The 16,080-nt window shown below is 44.1% G+C and overlaps 1 protein-coding gene across 1 annotated transcript; it reads right to left on the reverse strand.

The window, feature by feature from the left end:
• Positions 1 to 2,246: 2,246 nt before the first annotated feature.
• CRNN (cornulin) lies at positions 2,247 to 7,673 on the reverse strand. The gene is made up of 3 exons (XM_079115606.1): positions 7,584 to 7,673; positions 5,314 to 5,464; positions 2,247 to 4,167 (listed from the first exon to the last, which is right to left on the reverse strand). The coding sequence occupies exons 2-3, from the start codon at positions 5,449 to 5,451 to the stop codon at positions 2,536 to 2,538; spliced, it is 1,770 nt and encodes a 589-aa protein (XP_078971732.1). The 5' UTR covers positions 5,452 to 5,464; positions 7,584 to 7,673; the 3' UTR covers positions 2,247 to 2,535.
• Between the last annotated feature and the right edge of the window lie 8,407 nt (positions 7,674 to 16,080).

Raw genomic sequence — 16,080 nt, forward strand, 5'->3', positions numbered from 1 at the left:
TGTATAGTCATAGGTCCGTGTAGGGATTGTGGTGTGTGTGTGTGTAGTATCCCTTGTGATACTAAGGATCAAATCCAGGGCCTTGTACATACTAGGTAAGCACTCTACCACTGAGCTACATCTCTAACCTTGGAATATCTTTTGATGTTGAGGAAGGTTTGCTTATATTCTATCTTTGCCTACCTTTATTGTACATATTTATGTAGTGTGTATCTTATATCCCCTTTGTATTTTGTCTATTCATTCCCTATTCTAATAATGATATTTTCTATAACTCTTTTCACTTTCCCCACATCTAATTTGAAGTGATATGCTTTTATTCCCAATTTGCTCTTAAAAGTGTACTTACATAACACAATCAATGAGCTTACTCCATTTTCCATATGCTTTCTCCTATCTTTATATTTTGTTAACCATATTGTATTTATATTTTCAGAGCACACAACATTAAATGCTGTTCTATCACCTTGTCCACATTATTTAGTCTCAGTTCTGAAGTTAGATATTTTTAAATGTTTAAGTGTGTATCATTCAAAAGCTGCTTCTGTGATTCTGGGTGTGTGTGTGAAAAATGCCTCTTCAAGATTCTCCAGGAAGAGCTTATGGCAGGGTTATTCCCTGAGCCTGCAAGTTCTTTGCTGTTCATTTTTGGCCTATTTATTTATTTAAAAGGTATAGATTATTTCTTTGAGCTTTTTTTTAACTTTTATTTTATTTATTTATTTTTATGTGGTGCTGAGGATCAAACCCAGTGACTCACACATGCTAGGCAAGTGTTCTACCACTGAGCTACAACCCCTGTCTGGCCTTTGTATTTAAAGGCCAGTTTGGGTGAATATAAAATCAGTTTGTCCTCACCTTTTATACATGATTACCCCCTTCCTATACTGGCTTCAGCTCTAGGTTTATGTTCTTTGTTTGTTTTTGAGACAGGGTCTTGCTGAGTTGCCCAGGCTGGCCTCAAACTTGTGATCCTCCTGCTCCAGACTCCTGCTTCACTGAGATTACAGGCGTGTACCACCCTGCCTGGCTCAGCTCTAGGTTTTTGTTTTGTATGTTAATTTTTATTACTGCTGAAACAAATTACCCCAAATTTAGTGGCTTAAAACTAAAAACATTTTATCCTCTTGCAACCATAGAAGTCAGAAGTCTAAAATCAACTGCTAGAAGGGCTATGTTCCTTCTAGAGGCTCTGGGAGGAAATTCCTTGTTTTTCCAGCTTCTAGGGTCTGTTCATGTTCCTTGACTGGCTAGCACATGCCTCCAACTGCTGATTCCATCCCACATGTCTTTTCACTGACTCACTCATACAAAGACCCTTGTGATTCTATTAAGCTCACACATGTAATCTAGAATGATCTTACTGTCTCAAGATCCTTAACACTATCACATTTGCAAGCCCCTTTTGCCATATAAGATAGCGTATTCACAGGTTCCTGGGTTTAGGAGATGGACATTTTGGAGGTAATTTTTCAGCCTACAACATTTTGTTTTCTACTTAGAGATTCTTCTTAATTCTCAAAAACCAACAATGCAGTGAGAAATGCCTTATGCAAGATCTATTTATTTCTTTGTGGGAAGTTTTCAGAGTACCTAAATTTCTGTACCACCAGAAGCACACATTCCTGCAAGAAGTTTTTAAACAGTATTCATATGTTTTGCTTCAAACCTTAGGAGTCAGTCTCTCTTGGGTTAGGTTTAAAAACCAGTTTGCAACCTCTGGTGTTGGAATCAAACCTCTGGTGTGATTCCAACAATAAACCAGAGTTGAGAGCTTCTACCTATAGCTTATTCATTTTGAGTGGGAAAAACATCAGGAGAGGTCAGAGCTGAGGCTGACGGGGAAGTAGGGAAGAGAAGCTCCAGGGGCTTTGGCTTCTGGCTCAGTGCCTGGTAATGATACCTTCCCCCACTTCCCCTGCACAGCTGCTGGACCCTTCCATCAAGTCAGCTGTCCTGGGTGACCTCACAGGTGAATAGAGACTTCGGGGTCTAGAATTAGAGATAGTGAAAGACTTAGAATAAGTTAAGGGTTATCACACAAAGTATCTTTTGGAAGAAGTCTTCCCTAATCCCTTCTACCAAATGTCACTTTGACTCTTTCTCAGTCTTAGAATATCATACAATGTTTTCTCAGTTAGATGCTGTTCATGGGATGGTAACCCTTAGCCTGTTACATCAACAGAAGACAATTGAATACGACACAAAAATCAATTACTTAAGATTTTATTGATGCATTAGGATGGATGGGGCAACAGACAGATAGTAGAGATAAAAGTAACTCTGAAAACCCCTACAAGATGAGGGAGATTCAGTACAGAGGGATGGCTGCCTTCATGTATTCCCATTCTTGAGAAAGTTTGCACAGGAAAGCAGGCAGGAGAGAGGAGTTTAGGGTAGAAAGTACCTTGCAGAAATGATCTAAAAGGGAAACACCATGAATAAGAGCTGAGTCCAAAGATGTGCCAATGAACTGGCCAGGGCAGGACATGCTAACTGCTCTTCAACAGGCTTCTGTACTGGAGTAAGGGAGAGTCATGGCTTGCTGCTTTTGAAGTAAGAATACAGCCCCTTGGCTGTGATGCCCTGCTTCCCTCCTGGCTGGGCTGCATCTGGGCCCTGTGATGAAGGAGCACTGGTGTGCTGGCTGCCTTGGTCTTCAGTTTGGATCACTACTTCCCTTGTGTGGTCATCAACCCACTCCTCCCTAACCACTGTGGGCTCTCTCTGTCCCTGTTCTCTTGTCACACTTGCATGAGTGCTGCTCCCATACTGTCTTCCTGACACAGTGCTTGCCCCAGTCTGAATCTGTCCTCCGAGGGCTGACTCTCCTGCCTCAGAGTTGCTCACTTGTGTCCATTTTTGACTATTGTCTATATGACTCTCAGTCTGGCACCTGTCCTGCTTTGTGGTCTGGGTATATGAACCTGCCTGTGTCTGGATGTGTCCTCCAGTCACAACTTGGCTGGTCTGGCTCCTGTCTTGACCCTGGGTCTCAGTCTGCCTGGTCTGGCCAGAGGAAGACCCCTGTGTCTGAATGGTGGTGTTTCCTGTCTGATGGTTGCTATCTTGCTCCACAATCTGGGTGTGTGTCTGAGTGTGTGACCCTGCCTGTGTTGGGATTTGTCTTCCTGTCACAGCCTGGCTGGTCTGGCTCCTGTCTTGACCCTGGGCCTCAGTCTGCCTGGTCTGGCCAGAGGAAGACCCCTGTGTCTGAATGGTGGTGTTTCCTGTCTGATGGCTGCTGTCGTGCTCCACAGTCTGGGCGTGTGTCTGAGTGTGTGACCCTGCCTGTGTTGGGATTTGTCTTCCTGTCACAACCTGGCTGGTCTGGCTCCTGTCTTGACCCTGGGCCTCAGTCTGCCTGGTCTGGCCAGAGGAAGACCCCTGTGTCTGAATGGTGGTGTTTCCTGTCTGATGGCTGCTGTCGTGCTCCACAGTCTGGGCGTGTGTCTGAGTGTGTGACCCTGCCTGTGTTGGGATTTGTCTTCCTGCCACAACCTGGCTGGTCTGGCTCCTGTCTTGACCCTGGGTCTCAGTCTGCCTGGTCTGGCTAGAGGAAGACCCCTGTGTCTGAATGGTGGTGTTTCCTGTGTGATGGCTGCTGTCTTGCTCCACAGTCTGGGTGGCACCTGTCTGGGTCTGAGTTGCAGTTCCAGTCCTAGATTCACCTGTCTGTTCACTGGTCTTTAACTGTCTCTCTGACCTTTTCTCTCTGGTCTGATGACTCCTGTCTCCTACTCTTGGGGTCTGCTCCACAGAACCTGTTACTTGTGTCTGCCTCTGGGACTCAGCCTGCCTGTCATGGCTGCTGACCTGTGTAGAGCTAATGTCCTGACCCTGGGTCTGAGTCCCAGTCGCACCCTGCCCTCTGGAAGCCTGCTGGCTCTGTTCACCACTGCTCCTCTCTTGATGTTGACCTTGCCCGTCACTTCCCACTTCAGTGCCACTTCTCTGACTTTCCTCCAGGTCTTTTGAGGACCCAGAGTGTTGATTTCCAGACTCTTGAGATCTGCAAGCACCCCCAGGACTCTGGCTCAGTGTCTTAAAACAGGCCTGGGCAACTTTAAACACCAAAACCAGGAATTCCTTGAATTCTACAGTCCCTGTATTATCTTCATCCAGCAGGCGCAGGACTTCATCCACAGTGGCTGGATCATGGGGTTTCTAGAAAGAAGGTGAGGCCAAGTCAGCATCCCTGAAATGTGATTAGGACAGATCACTCAGTTTCTAGGCTTTCCACCCCCAGACCAGGAGCCCATTCTCTAGCTCTGCACACATTCTACTATAGTAGCATTAATACTTAATTGCCTGTATCTTTTTTAGTTCTGTCTCTCTCCTTCAAGTGTAGGAAGCACCTTTTATTTTGTATCCTCTCTGTCTGGTACAATTTCTGGCCTACAGGATAATTGGGTAAAGCTGTATTAAAGAATGGAACACATGCGTTCATAATGCAACTCTAGGGTTGGTTTTGGGGACTGTCCTTGGCACCTTGCCTTTGTCACAGAGGCTGGATTCTCTACATCAAGCCCCACACAAAGAGAAGGTTAGCAGGAACCTGACCCCAGGGAGTTCTGAGATCTCACTGAGGCTCCAATGTTTCACCAAGATGGGATGTGACAACAGCAGGGGGTAGGGGGCATTCTGAAGGACCCTGCCTGTAACCCTGCCTGTGTGACCATAGGGCTGCTCTGAGCATGCAGAGGCAACATCTGGCTGGGCCAACACTTCCTTGTCCCCAAGGACTTCTTCAGCCTGCTTTATATTCAAACTAAAGGCAGGAAAGTGCATAAGACCCCGGTTCTAGCTTGTTGGATAGATGCTCCCTCCACCTCTTAATAACCTATGCTTCAAAATATCACTTCTGATATGAGTGGTGAGCTAATTTTTTGAATAACTTCTTTGTGCAAGGTACAAAACTCTGTTTCTAATGAATGCCTAATGGATGATCAAATTTCAGATAGGCTTGGGAAATGTTCATCAAATTTAAGAAGCAGAAAGCAGTAATCATTCTTTTCTAGAACATTTCAAGTATCTTCCTTTCCTTCAGCTGTCCCTTTAGTGTCCTTTTACCTTGTCTTCAAATTAGAATTAACTAAAACCAAGAACCAGGACCAAGAACTTTGTCCTTTCTCTAAGGATCAGGACCTGTCCACTCTCATGATTGTCTCATGCTCTTTTTTTCTTCCTGAACAACTGCCCTCGGTGCTGGAAGGCCTTGATTTACTTACTGCCTCCTGAAATCCCCCAAATAAACCTTCTTCAGGTACGTGTCACTCTTTTTATGTCCCTCCCCTGGGTCAACCATCATACCACTATGACATCAGCAAACTCTTGCTCCAGGAGTCTCTTGAGCTCCCCTCGGGTGAGCACTGTGCAGCTGCCCTCCGTTCTGGCATAGCGCCCAAAGGCCTCAATGATCCCGTTAATGTTTCTCAATAACTGAGGCATCTTTGAAGTCAGGCTGCAAAAGATGAAAATCCCTGTGAGCATCCACAGTCGGCTTCATCATTTCCTCAGAGTACTTCTGCTCCTCCGTCCATCCTCTCTTTGAATACTCAGTGCTGCTTCTGGTCTCTCTGCCTTTCTTCCTCCTTCCTCCATGATGTATTTTAAGTATGGGCAGGAGGCACACACAGTGGTTGGAGGCAAGATCTTAAGTCAGCATTTAAGTGCCAGCCCTGACACCTACCTGTCATGTGAGCTGAGTCAAGTCATTTCACCTCTCCATGCCTCAGTTTACTAATTGTGAATAAAGATAACACTAGTACTTACTTTATAAGGGTTATTGTGAAGATTTAAAGAGATAATTCATAAAGAAAAGCACTGGCAGATGCTTGGCTTAGACTAAGTGCTAGCTATTAAATATCATTATTGTTATTATATCCATAGGTACATATATAATTTGTGTATATCTACATATACACTTCTACTTACAAAACATTTTCCTATGCATCATCTCTTGTAATCCTTATTATCTCACTTTTTTGTTTATAGGTGAGGAAATGGACTCAGACCACATGGGCTCTCATGATTGTCTCGTGCTCTTTTTTCCTTCCCGAACAACTGCCCTCGGTGCTGGAAGGCCTTGATTTACTTACTGCCTCCTTAAATCAAGACCACACAGCATTTAAGGGACTAAGAAATCCTAGAAGTCATTTCAACACAAATGCAATAGATTTTCTAGAATGTACCCTGTGGACAAGGCTCATTTACCTATCACAAGGGTGCCTAGGGTCTGACTGGGGTTGCTAGAAGGTGGTAAGCACACTCATGGGTAGACCTCTGTGTTGACTGGGAGCCCAGCTGGAAATTCAGGGACCTAGCTCTGTCCTCTCCTGCCTCCTAATGAGGAGGTATTCAGGAAAAGGCTGAGCTACCACCTGTTGAGAATGCTGAGGAGGAGTGTCTTCTCTGGGTGTTTGATCTTTCCATTTTGAGGGTCCAAGTTTCTCTGCATGTGACCTCTGCCCTGAACCCTGAGACTTCTCAGGAGGTGAGCTTGCACAACAGTTATGTGGCTCCATCAGCCTAGAGTCCTGGTGACCTAAGAGGAGCAGATCCCAACTGAGAGGAAAGATTTCCATTTTCATTAACCAGGAATCTGGAGGTAGGTTGAGTGAGGCCTAAGTGTGGCTGAATGGTCAAGAGGTAGGGAGACTGAGAGATGCATTAAGCAGGATCCCCAAAGAAACCAAAGTAGGGACGATACTGAAGATGACAAGGTGACAGCTGGAAAACCAGGGAATGTAAGGGAGAAGAACATGGGAAGTGGGAAGGATAGCTAAAGAAGCTTGAGAGGAAAGGAAAAAAGGAGACTTGGGTGCTGGAAAAAGCACTTCAGTGTGGCTAGAAAGATTAAGCAGGTACAGACCCCAGGTGTGCTGTCTGGTGGAGTACCAGTTTAGTGGGTGAGAACCTTTTATAGGAAATTTAATCAAGCTCCTTTCTATGACCTGGTAGCCAACAATATCAGCCTATATTAGGGTATAGAACTGAGAACGTTGTTCCTAAACCTAGATGAAAATCTCTAATATTTTAGATATTAATGTAGCAGACTTTAACACTGAACCATTAATAGCAAAAATACTTCTGATTCTTAGAAGAGATCTACAAACTCATCTTACCTAAATTTATCACCCTGTGGTAGAGGAGAAGAGATATGTAAGCCCCTTCACTCATGGAATGACTTGAGCTCCTTATCTGAGTTGATGGAAGTGAACTGATTCTGATCACACGGACTCCAGGCACTGCAAAGAACCTTCCAGGACCTTAGGAGCAAGAGATCTTTGCTGATCTAGGAGGGCAAATGGGTGACTCTGTTGCTGCTGCCCACACAGCTTCCTAGTTAGAGGAACTGCTGCCAGACCAGCCTCGGGGGAGGAAGAGAAAGCTTGGTTGCTACAGGAGAGCATCATTTCCCAATGGGTTTGGCTCCAGGTCTGCCTGAGGCCCGGAAGGAACATTTTCTGCCCACAGCCAGCACCTATGGATGTATAGCTCATATCTGACAGCCTTGTTTTATGAGCTCAGATCACCAAGACACTGCAAATGAGAAAGAAGTTCCTCAGGAGGAGACTTACCTAATGTCCAGGCAGGATGAAGCAAGTGGCTGTTAGGCCTCGTATGAAGTACCCAGGTCAGCGGTGAGAACCTTTTATAGGGGATTTAATCAAGCTCCTGTTTTAGACAGGATGTCCCCACCCTACAGGAAGACTTGATTCATTCAAGGTTCAGCCCAACCCAGCCCCACCTCCTCTCTTTATTTCACCTTCTGACCCGTGGCTGTATCTCCCTACTTGGTAGGCCTTTCCTACCACATTTGGGGTCACTCTAGCTGGGTCTGTCTGCTCATGACAAGAATGCTCCTTTCCAATGAGCTGGTCTCAGCAATACTTGGCACAGGTTGGATCTCATGGCTATCACTCCTTGTATTCATAAGTCTGCAAAGCCTTAGGACATTTTTAAATTTTTTATGTGAACAACCAAAAATATATCTGTGTGCCAAGGGTTCTTTTCAAAGTATATTTTTGGGTTACATTGCTGTTACTTACAATATGTTTTGAATTCTTGTTTTGGAATTTCCTTTCTTACCTAGTTTTTGACACACAAGAAAGCTAGTTTCATTTCTTTAGGGTTTTGGTGTCTTTTTTTTAAATTAAAACAAATAAAAATAAAAGGTTAAACATTCCTCCCACCCCATGTTATGAAGAGGTACCATTTTATAGCTGATAAGAAGTCTAACATGGTCTTCACTGGAAAGGGGGAACTCAACTGATTAACTAGTACAAAAATTTTATGGAAAGCTCACTCCATTTCAGACATAGGGCTAAGGTCCTGTGGGGAACACATTGTGGAATAAGATGGTAACAGTTTCAACTCTCAGAGTTTACAGCCTGGCTGTAGCAGGGGAGACTCCCTGAGAGGTTAATGATAATGACAATTACCATTTGATTTGATTTCATTTCATTTTCATTACCATCTCATTTTTTCTGATTCACCTGACAGTCCTCTGAGGTGATATGACTGAGCCCATTTTTATAAGTGAGGACACTAAGACATCCTCAGAGAAGTGGCTACTCAGTGAAGAAGGGATGGGGCTGGACTATAGGCCCTCCGACTCCAGGCCCTGGTTCTCTTACAGCACGCAGTCTCATAGACTTCTCTCATTGACTTTTGACGCTTTACAAACATCAAATTTATCATCAATTCATGAAGTGCCACCATCATTGAGGATTCTGAGAAGGAAGCTTTCTATCTCTGAAGACAAGTTCCAATGGGAGCTTCAGCAGGAAGTAGATACAGCTTCTCGTGTCTCTGGATGGGGACCACCACCTTCACCACCCTCACTTATACATCTGTGTGCAACAGATGGAAGAGGGAATGGCAGTCAGGAAGGAAGGCACTGGCATGGAGAGGGCAGCAGAATCTCTAGCACATCTGGTGGGCAGAGCCCTGGGTGGGCTGCATCCTGCAGCAGGTCAGGCCACAGGATCTGTGATTGGAGAAGACTGTTCACATGAGAAGGGGCTGACTCCAGTCCCAGGGCAAAGGTGGTGTGGGGGAACTAACCAGGACAGAGCAGAGTAGTGGCACCAACATTTGGGAGCAGGAGCAGGTGGAGGTTGCTATGGTAACTAATTAAGAGAATGCTGGTAAGAGAGGGGGGAGTTGAGGAACAAGAGAGTCTCCAGCAGTTTAGATTTTCCTCTGTGGATTATGTTCTAAGATTTATCTGAAGAATCCTGTAACTTCCAGAAAGATTTGGGAGCCAAGGGAAAGTAAGTTAAGAAAGTAACAAGCCAGATGCTTTATCTATGAGGTAACTATGAGTTATGTATCTTCACACCCAACTTATACATGAAGAAACCAAGGCACAGAGAGGCTTAGTATGATACCCAAAGTCATATACCTCTAGAAAGTGATCCATCTGAATTTGAATTTAGGCCTACCTATCTTCAAAGCCTATCTTTACCTGTGCCTGGGGCAGGACTGAGCCTGCAGTGTGGCCAGCTGTGAGTTTCTGGGGCACCATAGAAGTAGAAATAACTGAAGTATATTTGTGTTGAGTTGGGGAGTTGGCAAAACTGTGTGGGTGGGGTTGGGGGGTGTGGAGGTGGGATAGACTGGACTGATAGTTTTTGAGTGTGTAAATTTGTTACTTTGTAAAGTTTGCAGAGAGTTGTTTTAAATTAGTGACTTATCTATATTTTATGGGTTTGCTGGAAAAAGAGAAATGCCAGGAACCTGATCAGAAGTTGAGTCAATTGCTCTGCTCACTCTACCTTCTAATAAACAGAAACCCCTCAAAGCTATAGGCACTCACTTTTGCACTTTGATTCCTTCTTACACATTTACTCCACAATTCATTGCTGACCTCTACTTGATTAACTATTATTCAATACAGCCAGGATTTGCTAAACTTAGGGCTACAAATGAAGGATAAGATCTGCTTTACAGAAAATCAGTCTAATTGGGTGAACAGGCCACATACACATCAAAAATAACAACTATTTAATAATGAAAGAATTTCATAAAATACTAAAATGGAAAATGTAGTCAAACACCATGAGTTATGTGAAAAAGGATCAGGGCTCAGAAATATGCAGATGAGGATGACGAGCTGAAATGCATCATTTCATTTAACCATCACAAGCACCCTATAGCAGCAAAGGTATTTTTCCAATTTCACAATTTGCAAATGAAAAATGGAAAAAGACTACCATTTAAACAACTAACTGAACTTCCCAAAGACAGCAGATAAATGGCAAAAGTAGGATAAAACCTAGATCCATCCAACTTCAGAACCCAGTCTCTTAGCCCCTCTGTCCTGCCTCTTCCCTGGGCTTCTTGAACATGAATCTCCTTTGACTTAAACCCAGCTTGGAGTGGCATGTTCCATCTCAACCCTAAGTGGATCACTTGGGGGACCATAGAGGGTAACAAGTAGGGCAAGCTCACAAATCCAGGGGCTCTGTGGACACTGCAGGCAAAGCCCGAAGGAAGAATTCCTCTGCACACTGATGTCCACTACTCCCTACCTTGCACTTCAGGGGCAAAATCTAGAACTTTTGGCAAAAGCATCCATAAACTTAGCCCGGGAGAACCACTGGGCTTTTGTGGAGGGTGCCTTCCCTGGTTTCTATCCTGCCCCACATCATCATCATGTCATCGTCTCCTGACTATGCAAAGCTTTGTCCCAAAGAGGAAGGGACTTAAGGGTACCAATGTAGAGTATTCTGTGAGTAAACCTCATCTGTCTAGTTGAGCATCTCTGCCATTACATCTTCATCAATATCTACTGCCATATCCTACTGGTTGGTGGATGGGAGGAGTAGGGAGGTACCAGGGTAAGTCATCTGGCTTCTCTGGGATCAGGCAAGTGACTGTGTTGAGAACAGGGTGACATCTGTGCAGCCATCTTGGTAAATAGACCATTTCGTGAAATGGCCTGTAAAACCCCCCACAGGGAAGGTGCACTCAAACACTAAGGAATGAAGAACTTCTTAATCACCAGGATGCCACAATACAGGACAAACAGGATGTGCTGGGCCCCTGGGCTTCCCATAAGTTCACCCATTCCCTCCTCCCTTCTTCCTCCAGGACTGTTCAGTTTTGGCGGAACCCAATAAGATTCAAATAGATCGGCGGGACCCAACCAAAAGGGGATAAATGTTTAGCTGTTCAAATGTTAACCAATTATGTATAGGTCTTTGTGTGTGAATACTTGAAAATCCCTTAAGTAGAGTGCTTTCTCACCCCTCTGGGCCGCTCCCCACTCAACCATTGTGGTGGTCTGAGGGGCTGGTTGTGGTCCAAGCTTGAGCTTGAGATAAAACCTTGTTGTGTGTCTTGCCTTACTGTGTGTGCACTTTGACTCTCTGGGGATCTGTCGATAGGACCCTAACAACTTAGGAAGCTTAGGTGTCATTACAACAGCAGCAGCAAAACCACCCCCTTGAAGCAGCCTGCTCACTGGACACCTTCATCTTTATCCAGAAGTACTCAGTGGTGAAGTGGGAGAGGGACTGTCAGTGGGGATGGCTAGTGGGTGGCCATTCATATCTCCCCTCCAAAATAGCAGCTGGAAAAATTCTGATTCTTTAATGAAGAAAAAGTCTGAAAGTCAGAGAGCTGTTGTCTGAAGTTGCTTGGGTAAAGAGAGAATTATCTGGTACCTGTTGGCCATATATCTTTACTGAAAGATTGGGTGTTGGGTACATATTCTTGCAAGGGGAGCGGGGAATCCCAGTGAACAGTTTTGGGATTCCTTATCCTCTCTCTACTTCAGCAAGAACCTGTTCTCCCCTAACACCTTACATAGGCCCTAGTCAAAGCATCCCAGAAGCCTGGGTGATCAAGTTCAGCCCTGGAAATACCAGGAAGGATTAGGCAAATACCTGAGATGTCCCTGTTGACATAGTTTCCAGTAATTTAGTGAGGATCTTTGAGACCTTTTGGGTTTAATACCCAACTTGACAGGTTGCGTTGGCCCTGTTGTTTCTGAATTCTAGTCCAGGCAGAGGCACATGATTTGGGCAAGAAACTTGGACTGTCCATTTTTCAAGGACTCTGAATATCTCAGATCTAGGTGTCCAATCCCTACGCAGTGCTCCTAGAACAAGTAAGTGTACGTTTCTACCCTCCTTCTTCCCACTGGAAAAGAAGAAAGATCACAGCAGGAGTGTTGGGGGAGGGGAGCTCTTCCTTTTCCTGCTTTGCCTTTTCTCAGAACTCTGCAATGTGCTGGTGCTGCCAAAGGTTTATTGGCTTACGTATAATGGGACTACTATGTCCTTGGTCCTCGTCAAAATTGTGGACCTACCATCCTTCTCAAAACAGCTCTGACTGCCTTCTTGACTTTCTGCAAACTCTTCATTTGGCTTTGAATGCTTCTCCATCTCCTTCATGCAGATGCCCTCCTCCCATTCAGAACAACTCAAATATCACTTCCTCCATAATAGATTTCCAGGTTATCCCAAACAGTTGAGATTTCTCATAAACCTCTTAGCTCTTAGCTTGCTCTCAATACTCTTGATGGTGCATCTTTTATAGCACTTATTTCACTGTATCATGATTATTGCTTGTTTATTTGCTTAATCATCTTTTGTAGATTATGCCCCTTTTTGAGGACAAGACTGGTTTTTAGTAAATATGTGACAACTTGATATGGAAGCCCTGTCCATGTCTTAGGAGAGCACAGCTGTCTCCTGAAACACAAGGACTGGGTGATATGTCACCCAAACCTGTCTCCATATATCCACTCAACTAGAGCCACTGGGCTTCATCCCTGTGCTCACTGGGAGTAGAGTGGGATACCAGGATCAGAGTGGGAAAAATCTTTAATGTAGCTCTAAGTCAGGATGTACTAGATTTGTGTTGGTTTTAACCCTCTACACCTGTCAGTGCTGGTCTTCACAGGGGTTGGTTAGCATTTACCTGTTTCCTCCTCCATTAATCAAAGCACCTGTCCCTCCAAAGGGATATATCCAGAATTTAAAGGTGATAACAGGATGTTCTGAGCAAACTGAGAAACAATGGAACACCAAGGGTATGCAAAGGTTAAGCAGAGTGTCACTTTGGGGGCTTCTTTAATAAGTGCCACCTTAATGAAGCTGGCACTGGGAGGATAAGAAGACACACAGGTCTTGGAGCACACAGCATTGGAGAGACCAACACAACTTTATCATATTCCTTAACCTCTTGAGCCTCAGTTCCCTTGACTGTAAATGGTGATAGCCTTTGCTTACACCTGATGGTTATTGTGAGATTAAAAATTCATGCTGTGAAAATGCATTGTAAACTGATGAACCTTAAAACTTGGGTAGGATATTTGTTGTGGTTTGGATTTGAAGTGTTCCCCCAAAGCTCCTGTTAATACAGGAATATTCAGAGGTGAAATGATTAGATGGTGAGAGCTGTAACCTAATCAATTCATCTTAGTTTGAATAGACTGGGTGGGTAAGTGTAGGCAGGAGGGTGTGGCTGGAGGAAGTAGATCACTAGAGGGTGTGCCCTGAAAGGGTTGTCCTTCCCTTTGCCTCTCTCTTTCCTCTTCTTCCTGATACTACCATTAGCTAAGCAGCTTTCCTCCACTGGGTCCTTCCCCCATGATAATATCCTGCCTCATCTTAGTCCCAGAGCATTGGAGTCAATCATCTATGAACTGAGACCTCTGAAACCATGAGCCCCAAATAAACTTTTACTCCTCTAAGTTGTTCTTGACAGATGATTTGGTCACGTTGATGAAAAACTGCCTAAAGCAGATATTATTGTTGTTATTTTAAATAGTTGGTGATCACTTCTCAGTATTTATCCAAAAGAATTAAAACAGCATACTTTAGAGATACATGCATCCACATATTTATAGGAGCACAATTCACAATAGCCTTATTATGGAGGTGTCTATCAACAGATGAATGGAAACAGAAAATGCGATACACATACACACAACAATGGAGTTTTATTCAGCTATAAGAAACAGGGAACTTACGTCATTTGTGGGAAAATGGATGGAATTGGAGAGCATCATGTTAAGTGAAATAAGCTAGACTCAGAAAGACAAAGGTCATATGTTTTATATGTGGAAACTAGAGAGAAAAAAAGGGATCTCATGAAAATAGAAGTGCAACCTTTAGGGTAGAGGAAGGGGGTCAGGGGAGGGAAAAAGGGAGGGTAAGGGGAGGTACTGGAGAATGAAATTGATCAAATTATGTTATGTGCATGTATGAATACGCCACAATGAAACCCACTATTCTGTATAATTAATATGCATAAAAAATTAAAAATACATAGTGGAAGTGAGTAGTTCTTTTGAATACACAGAAAAAGAATGTTTATGAGGTTAATAGTCAAATGAATCATTCTAATTTTTAAGAGGCAATATCAATAAATAATAAATAATACACAACTTGGAAAATCCAAAAATGGAAATTAGAAAAAACAGTGAGTGATTATTCACTAACCAAGGGATGCATATTTTTTTCTCAAGAGGATTTACCACATACTTTCTTCAATTTACTTAATAGTTTATACACTGTTACCATGTCAGAGTAATAAGACCATAAAACTAACATTAAGGAGCTATTATTTGCAGGTAAATCCAGGGTGAAGCATAATTTCCTATGAAACAGAAATAATATTCAATTTATACAACATTTTGTGTTGCAGTAGTAGACCAGCCATGTAAGCCTGCCTCCAGTTATCACATGTAGAGATTCCACTGACTCTCTGAGGAGGTGATGGGTTGTCTGGATGGATTCCCAGTCCCTTGATTTCAGAACCAGCTTTCAGTCCCCTGCTTCCTGGATTGGAGGTTTCAGGTGCTTGGTGGCTTTTGTGATTATTCCACAAACTCATGTGCCTGCCAGATATTGCTACATATGGAATACATAAGTGGCACTGTGTGTGCTATTAATTTTCAAATAAATCCTGGTCAGGTGGCAGCAGTGGCCAAGACAGAAGTCACTTTCCCCCATGCATGCCACTGTGGGCCTGACTACTGGGTCTAAGTCACTGGCGGTCACTGGGAGCTGGTCCCAGGCAAGAAGTTTGGCTGGTGGCAATGCTGAGACCCCAAGAATAGCCCCAGTGACCAAGATCCATACAGGACTTAGAAGCAAAAATTGAGTGAGGCAGATGTCCTGATCACAGGCATTAGAAGGTATTGCAGAGGATAATTCTGTCAAGTTTGTAAGAGACCTAGTTAGCCCAGTGTGATCAGTTCATCTGCTGATGAAGAGACTGAGGCTCAGCTTGATGCTGGCCACTGTGCAGAGGGTATCTCCCACACACTCATGCCTCCACTTCTTACCTTCTCACATGCTGAAAATTAAAGTTGTTTTGTTTTGGGTTTTTTTTTTTTTTTTTTTTTCCTTGTTTTGTTTTTTTGGTGCTGGGGATTTGAACCCAGGGGCACTTAACCACCAATTCACATCCCCATTTATTTTTTATTTTGAGACAGGTCATTGCTAAGTTGCTGAGGCTGGATTTGAACTTGAGGTCCTCCTGCCTCAGCCTCCTGGGATTACAGTTGTGTGCCATTGCGCCTGGCAGAAAGGTACCTGAGTTTCAAAGAGGTGAAACAACACGTCCAGCGATGCAGTAATGGCTTTTGGTGGAGAGGAGACTGGAGTCATGACCTTGCATTCCCGACTTGCTGGGTTTCTTCCTGTGTGCGTTTGCTGTCATGGCGGGTTGTGGGTGTTGGTGCAGGAATGCCCATATATAGTTGGAAAAATATCCTGGTCAACATGCAGGCCTCGTTCAACAGTCCCTGAGCAGTGTGGGAACAAGGGCCTTTGCGGGTGGAGGAGAGGGGCCCTAGTGAGGAGGTCTGGCCTGGATCAGGATGGGTCCATGGGAAGGCCAGTCCTCAGATGGGGTGCCCTGAGCCATCACATGGTATCACACTTGATGGCAGATTTTAACCTGTCGTGGTGTTACCAGTCAAAAACCTCCTTGCTTCTGTATCCTTCTCTACTTAGGCAATCATGATGTTTCTGTTGTTGTCGCTAAAATGGAAACTGAGGACTTTGACCTCAGGATATATCCTGGTTCCTCCATTTATGAGCTCAGCAA

The sequence above is a fragment of the Sciurus vulgaris genome (assembly GCF_902686455.1).
Source record: "Sciurus vulgaris genome assembly, chromosome: 1".
Taxonomy (NCBI): Eukaryota; Metazoa; Chordata; class Mammalia; order Rodentia; family Sciuridae; genus Sciurus; species Sciurus vulgaris.

Bases quoted from the DNA above. Each gene is read 5' to 3' on its own strand.
- CRNN (XM_079115606.1), bottom strand. From the start codon at position 5,451: ATGCCTCAGTTATTGAGAAACATTAACGGGATCATTGAGGCCTTTGGG. The intron at 4,168-5,313 runs GTATGATGGTTG...CCTTCTTTCTAG, and splicing joins AGTTTGCTGATGTCATAGTG to AAACCCCATGATCCAGCCAC.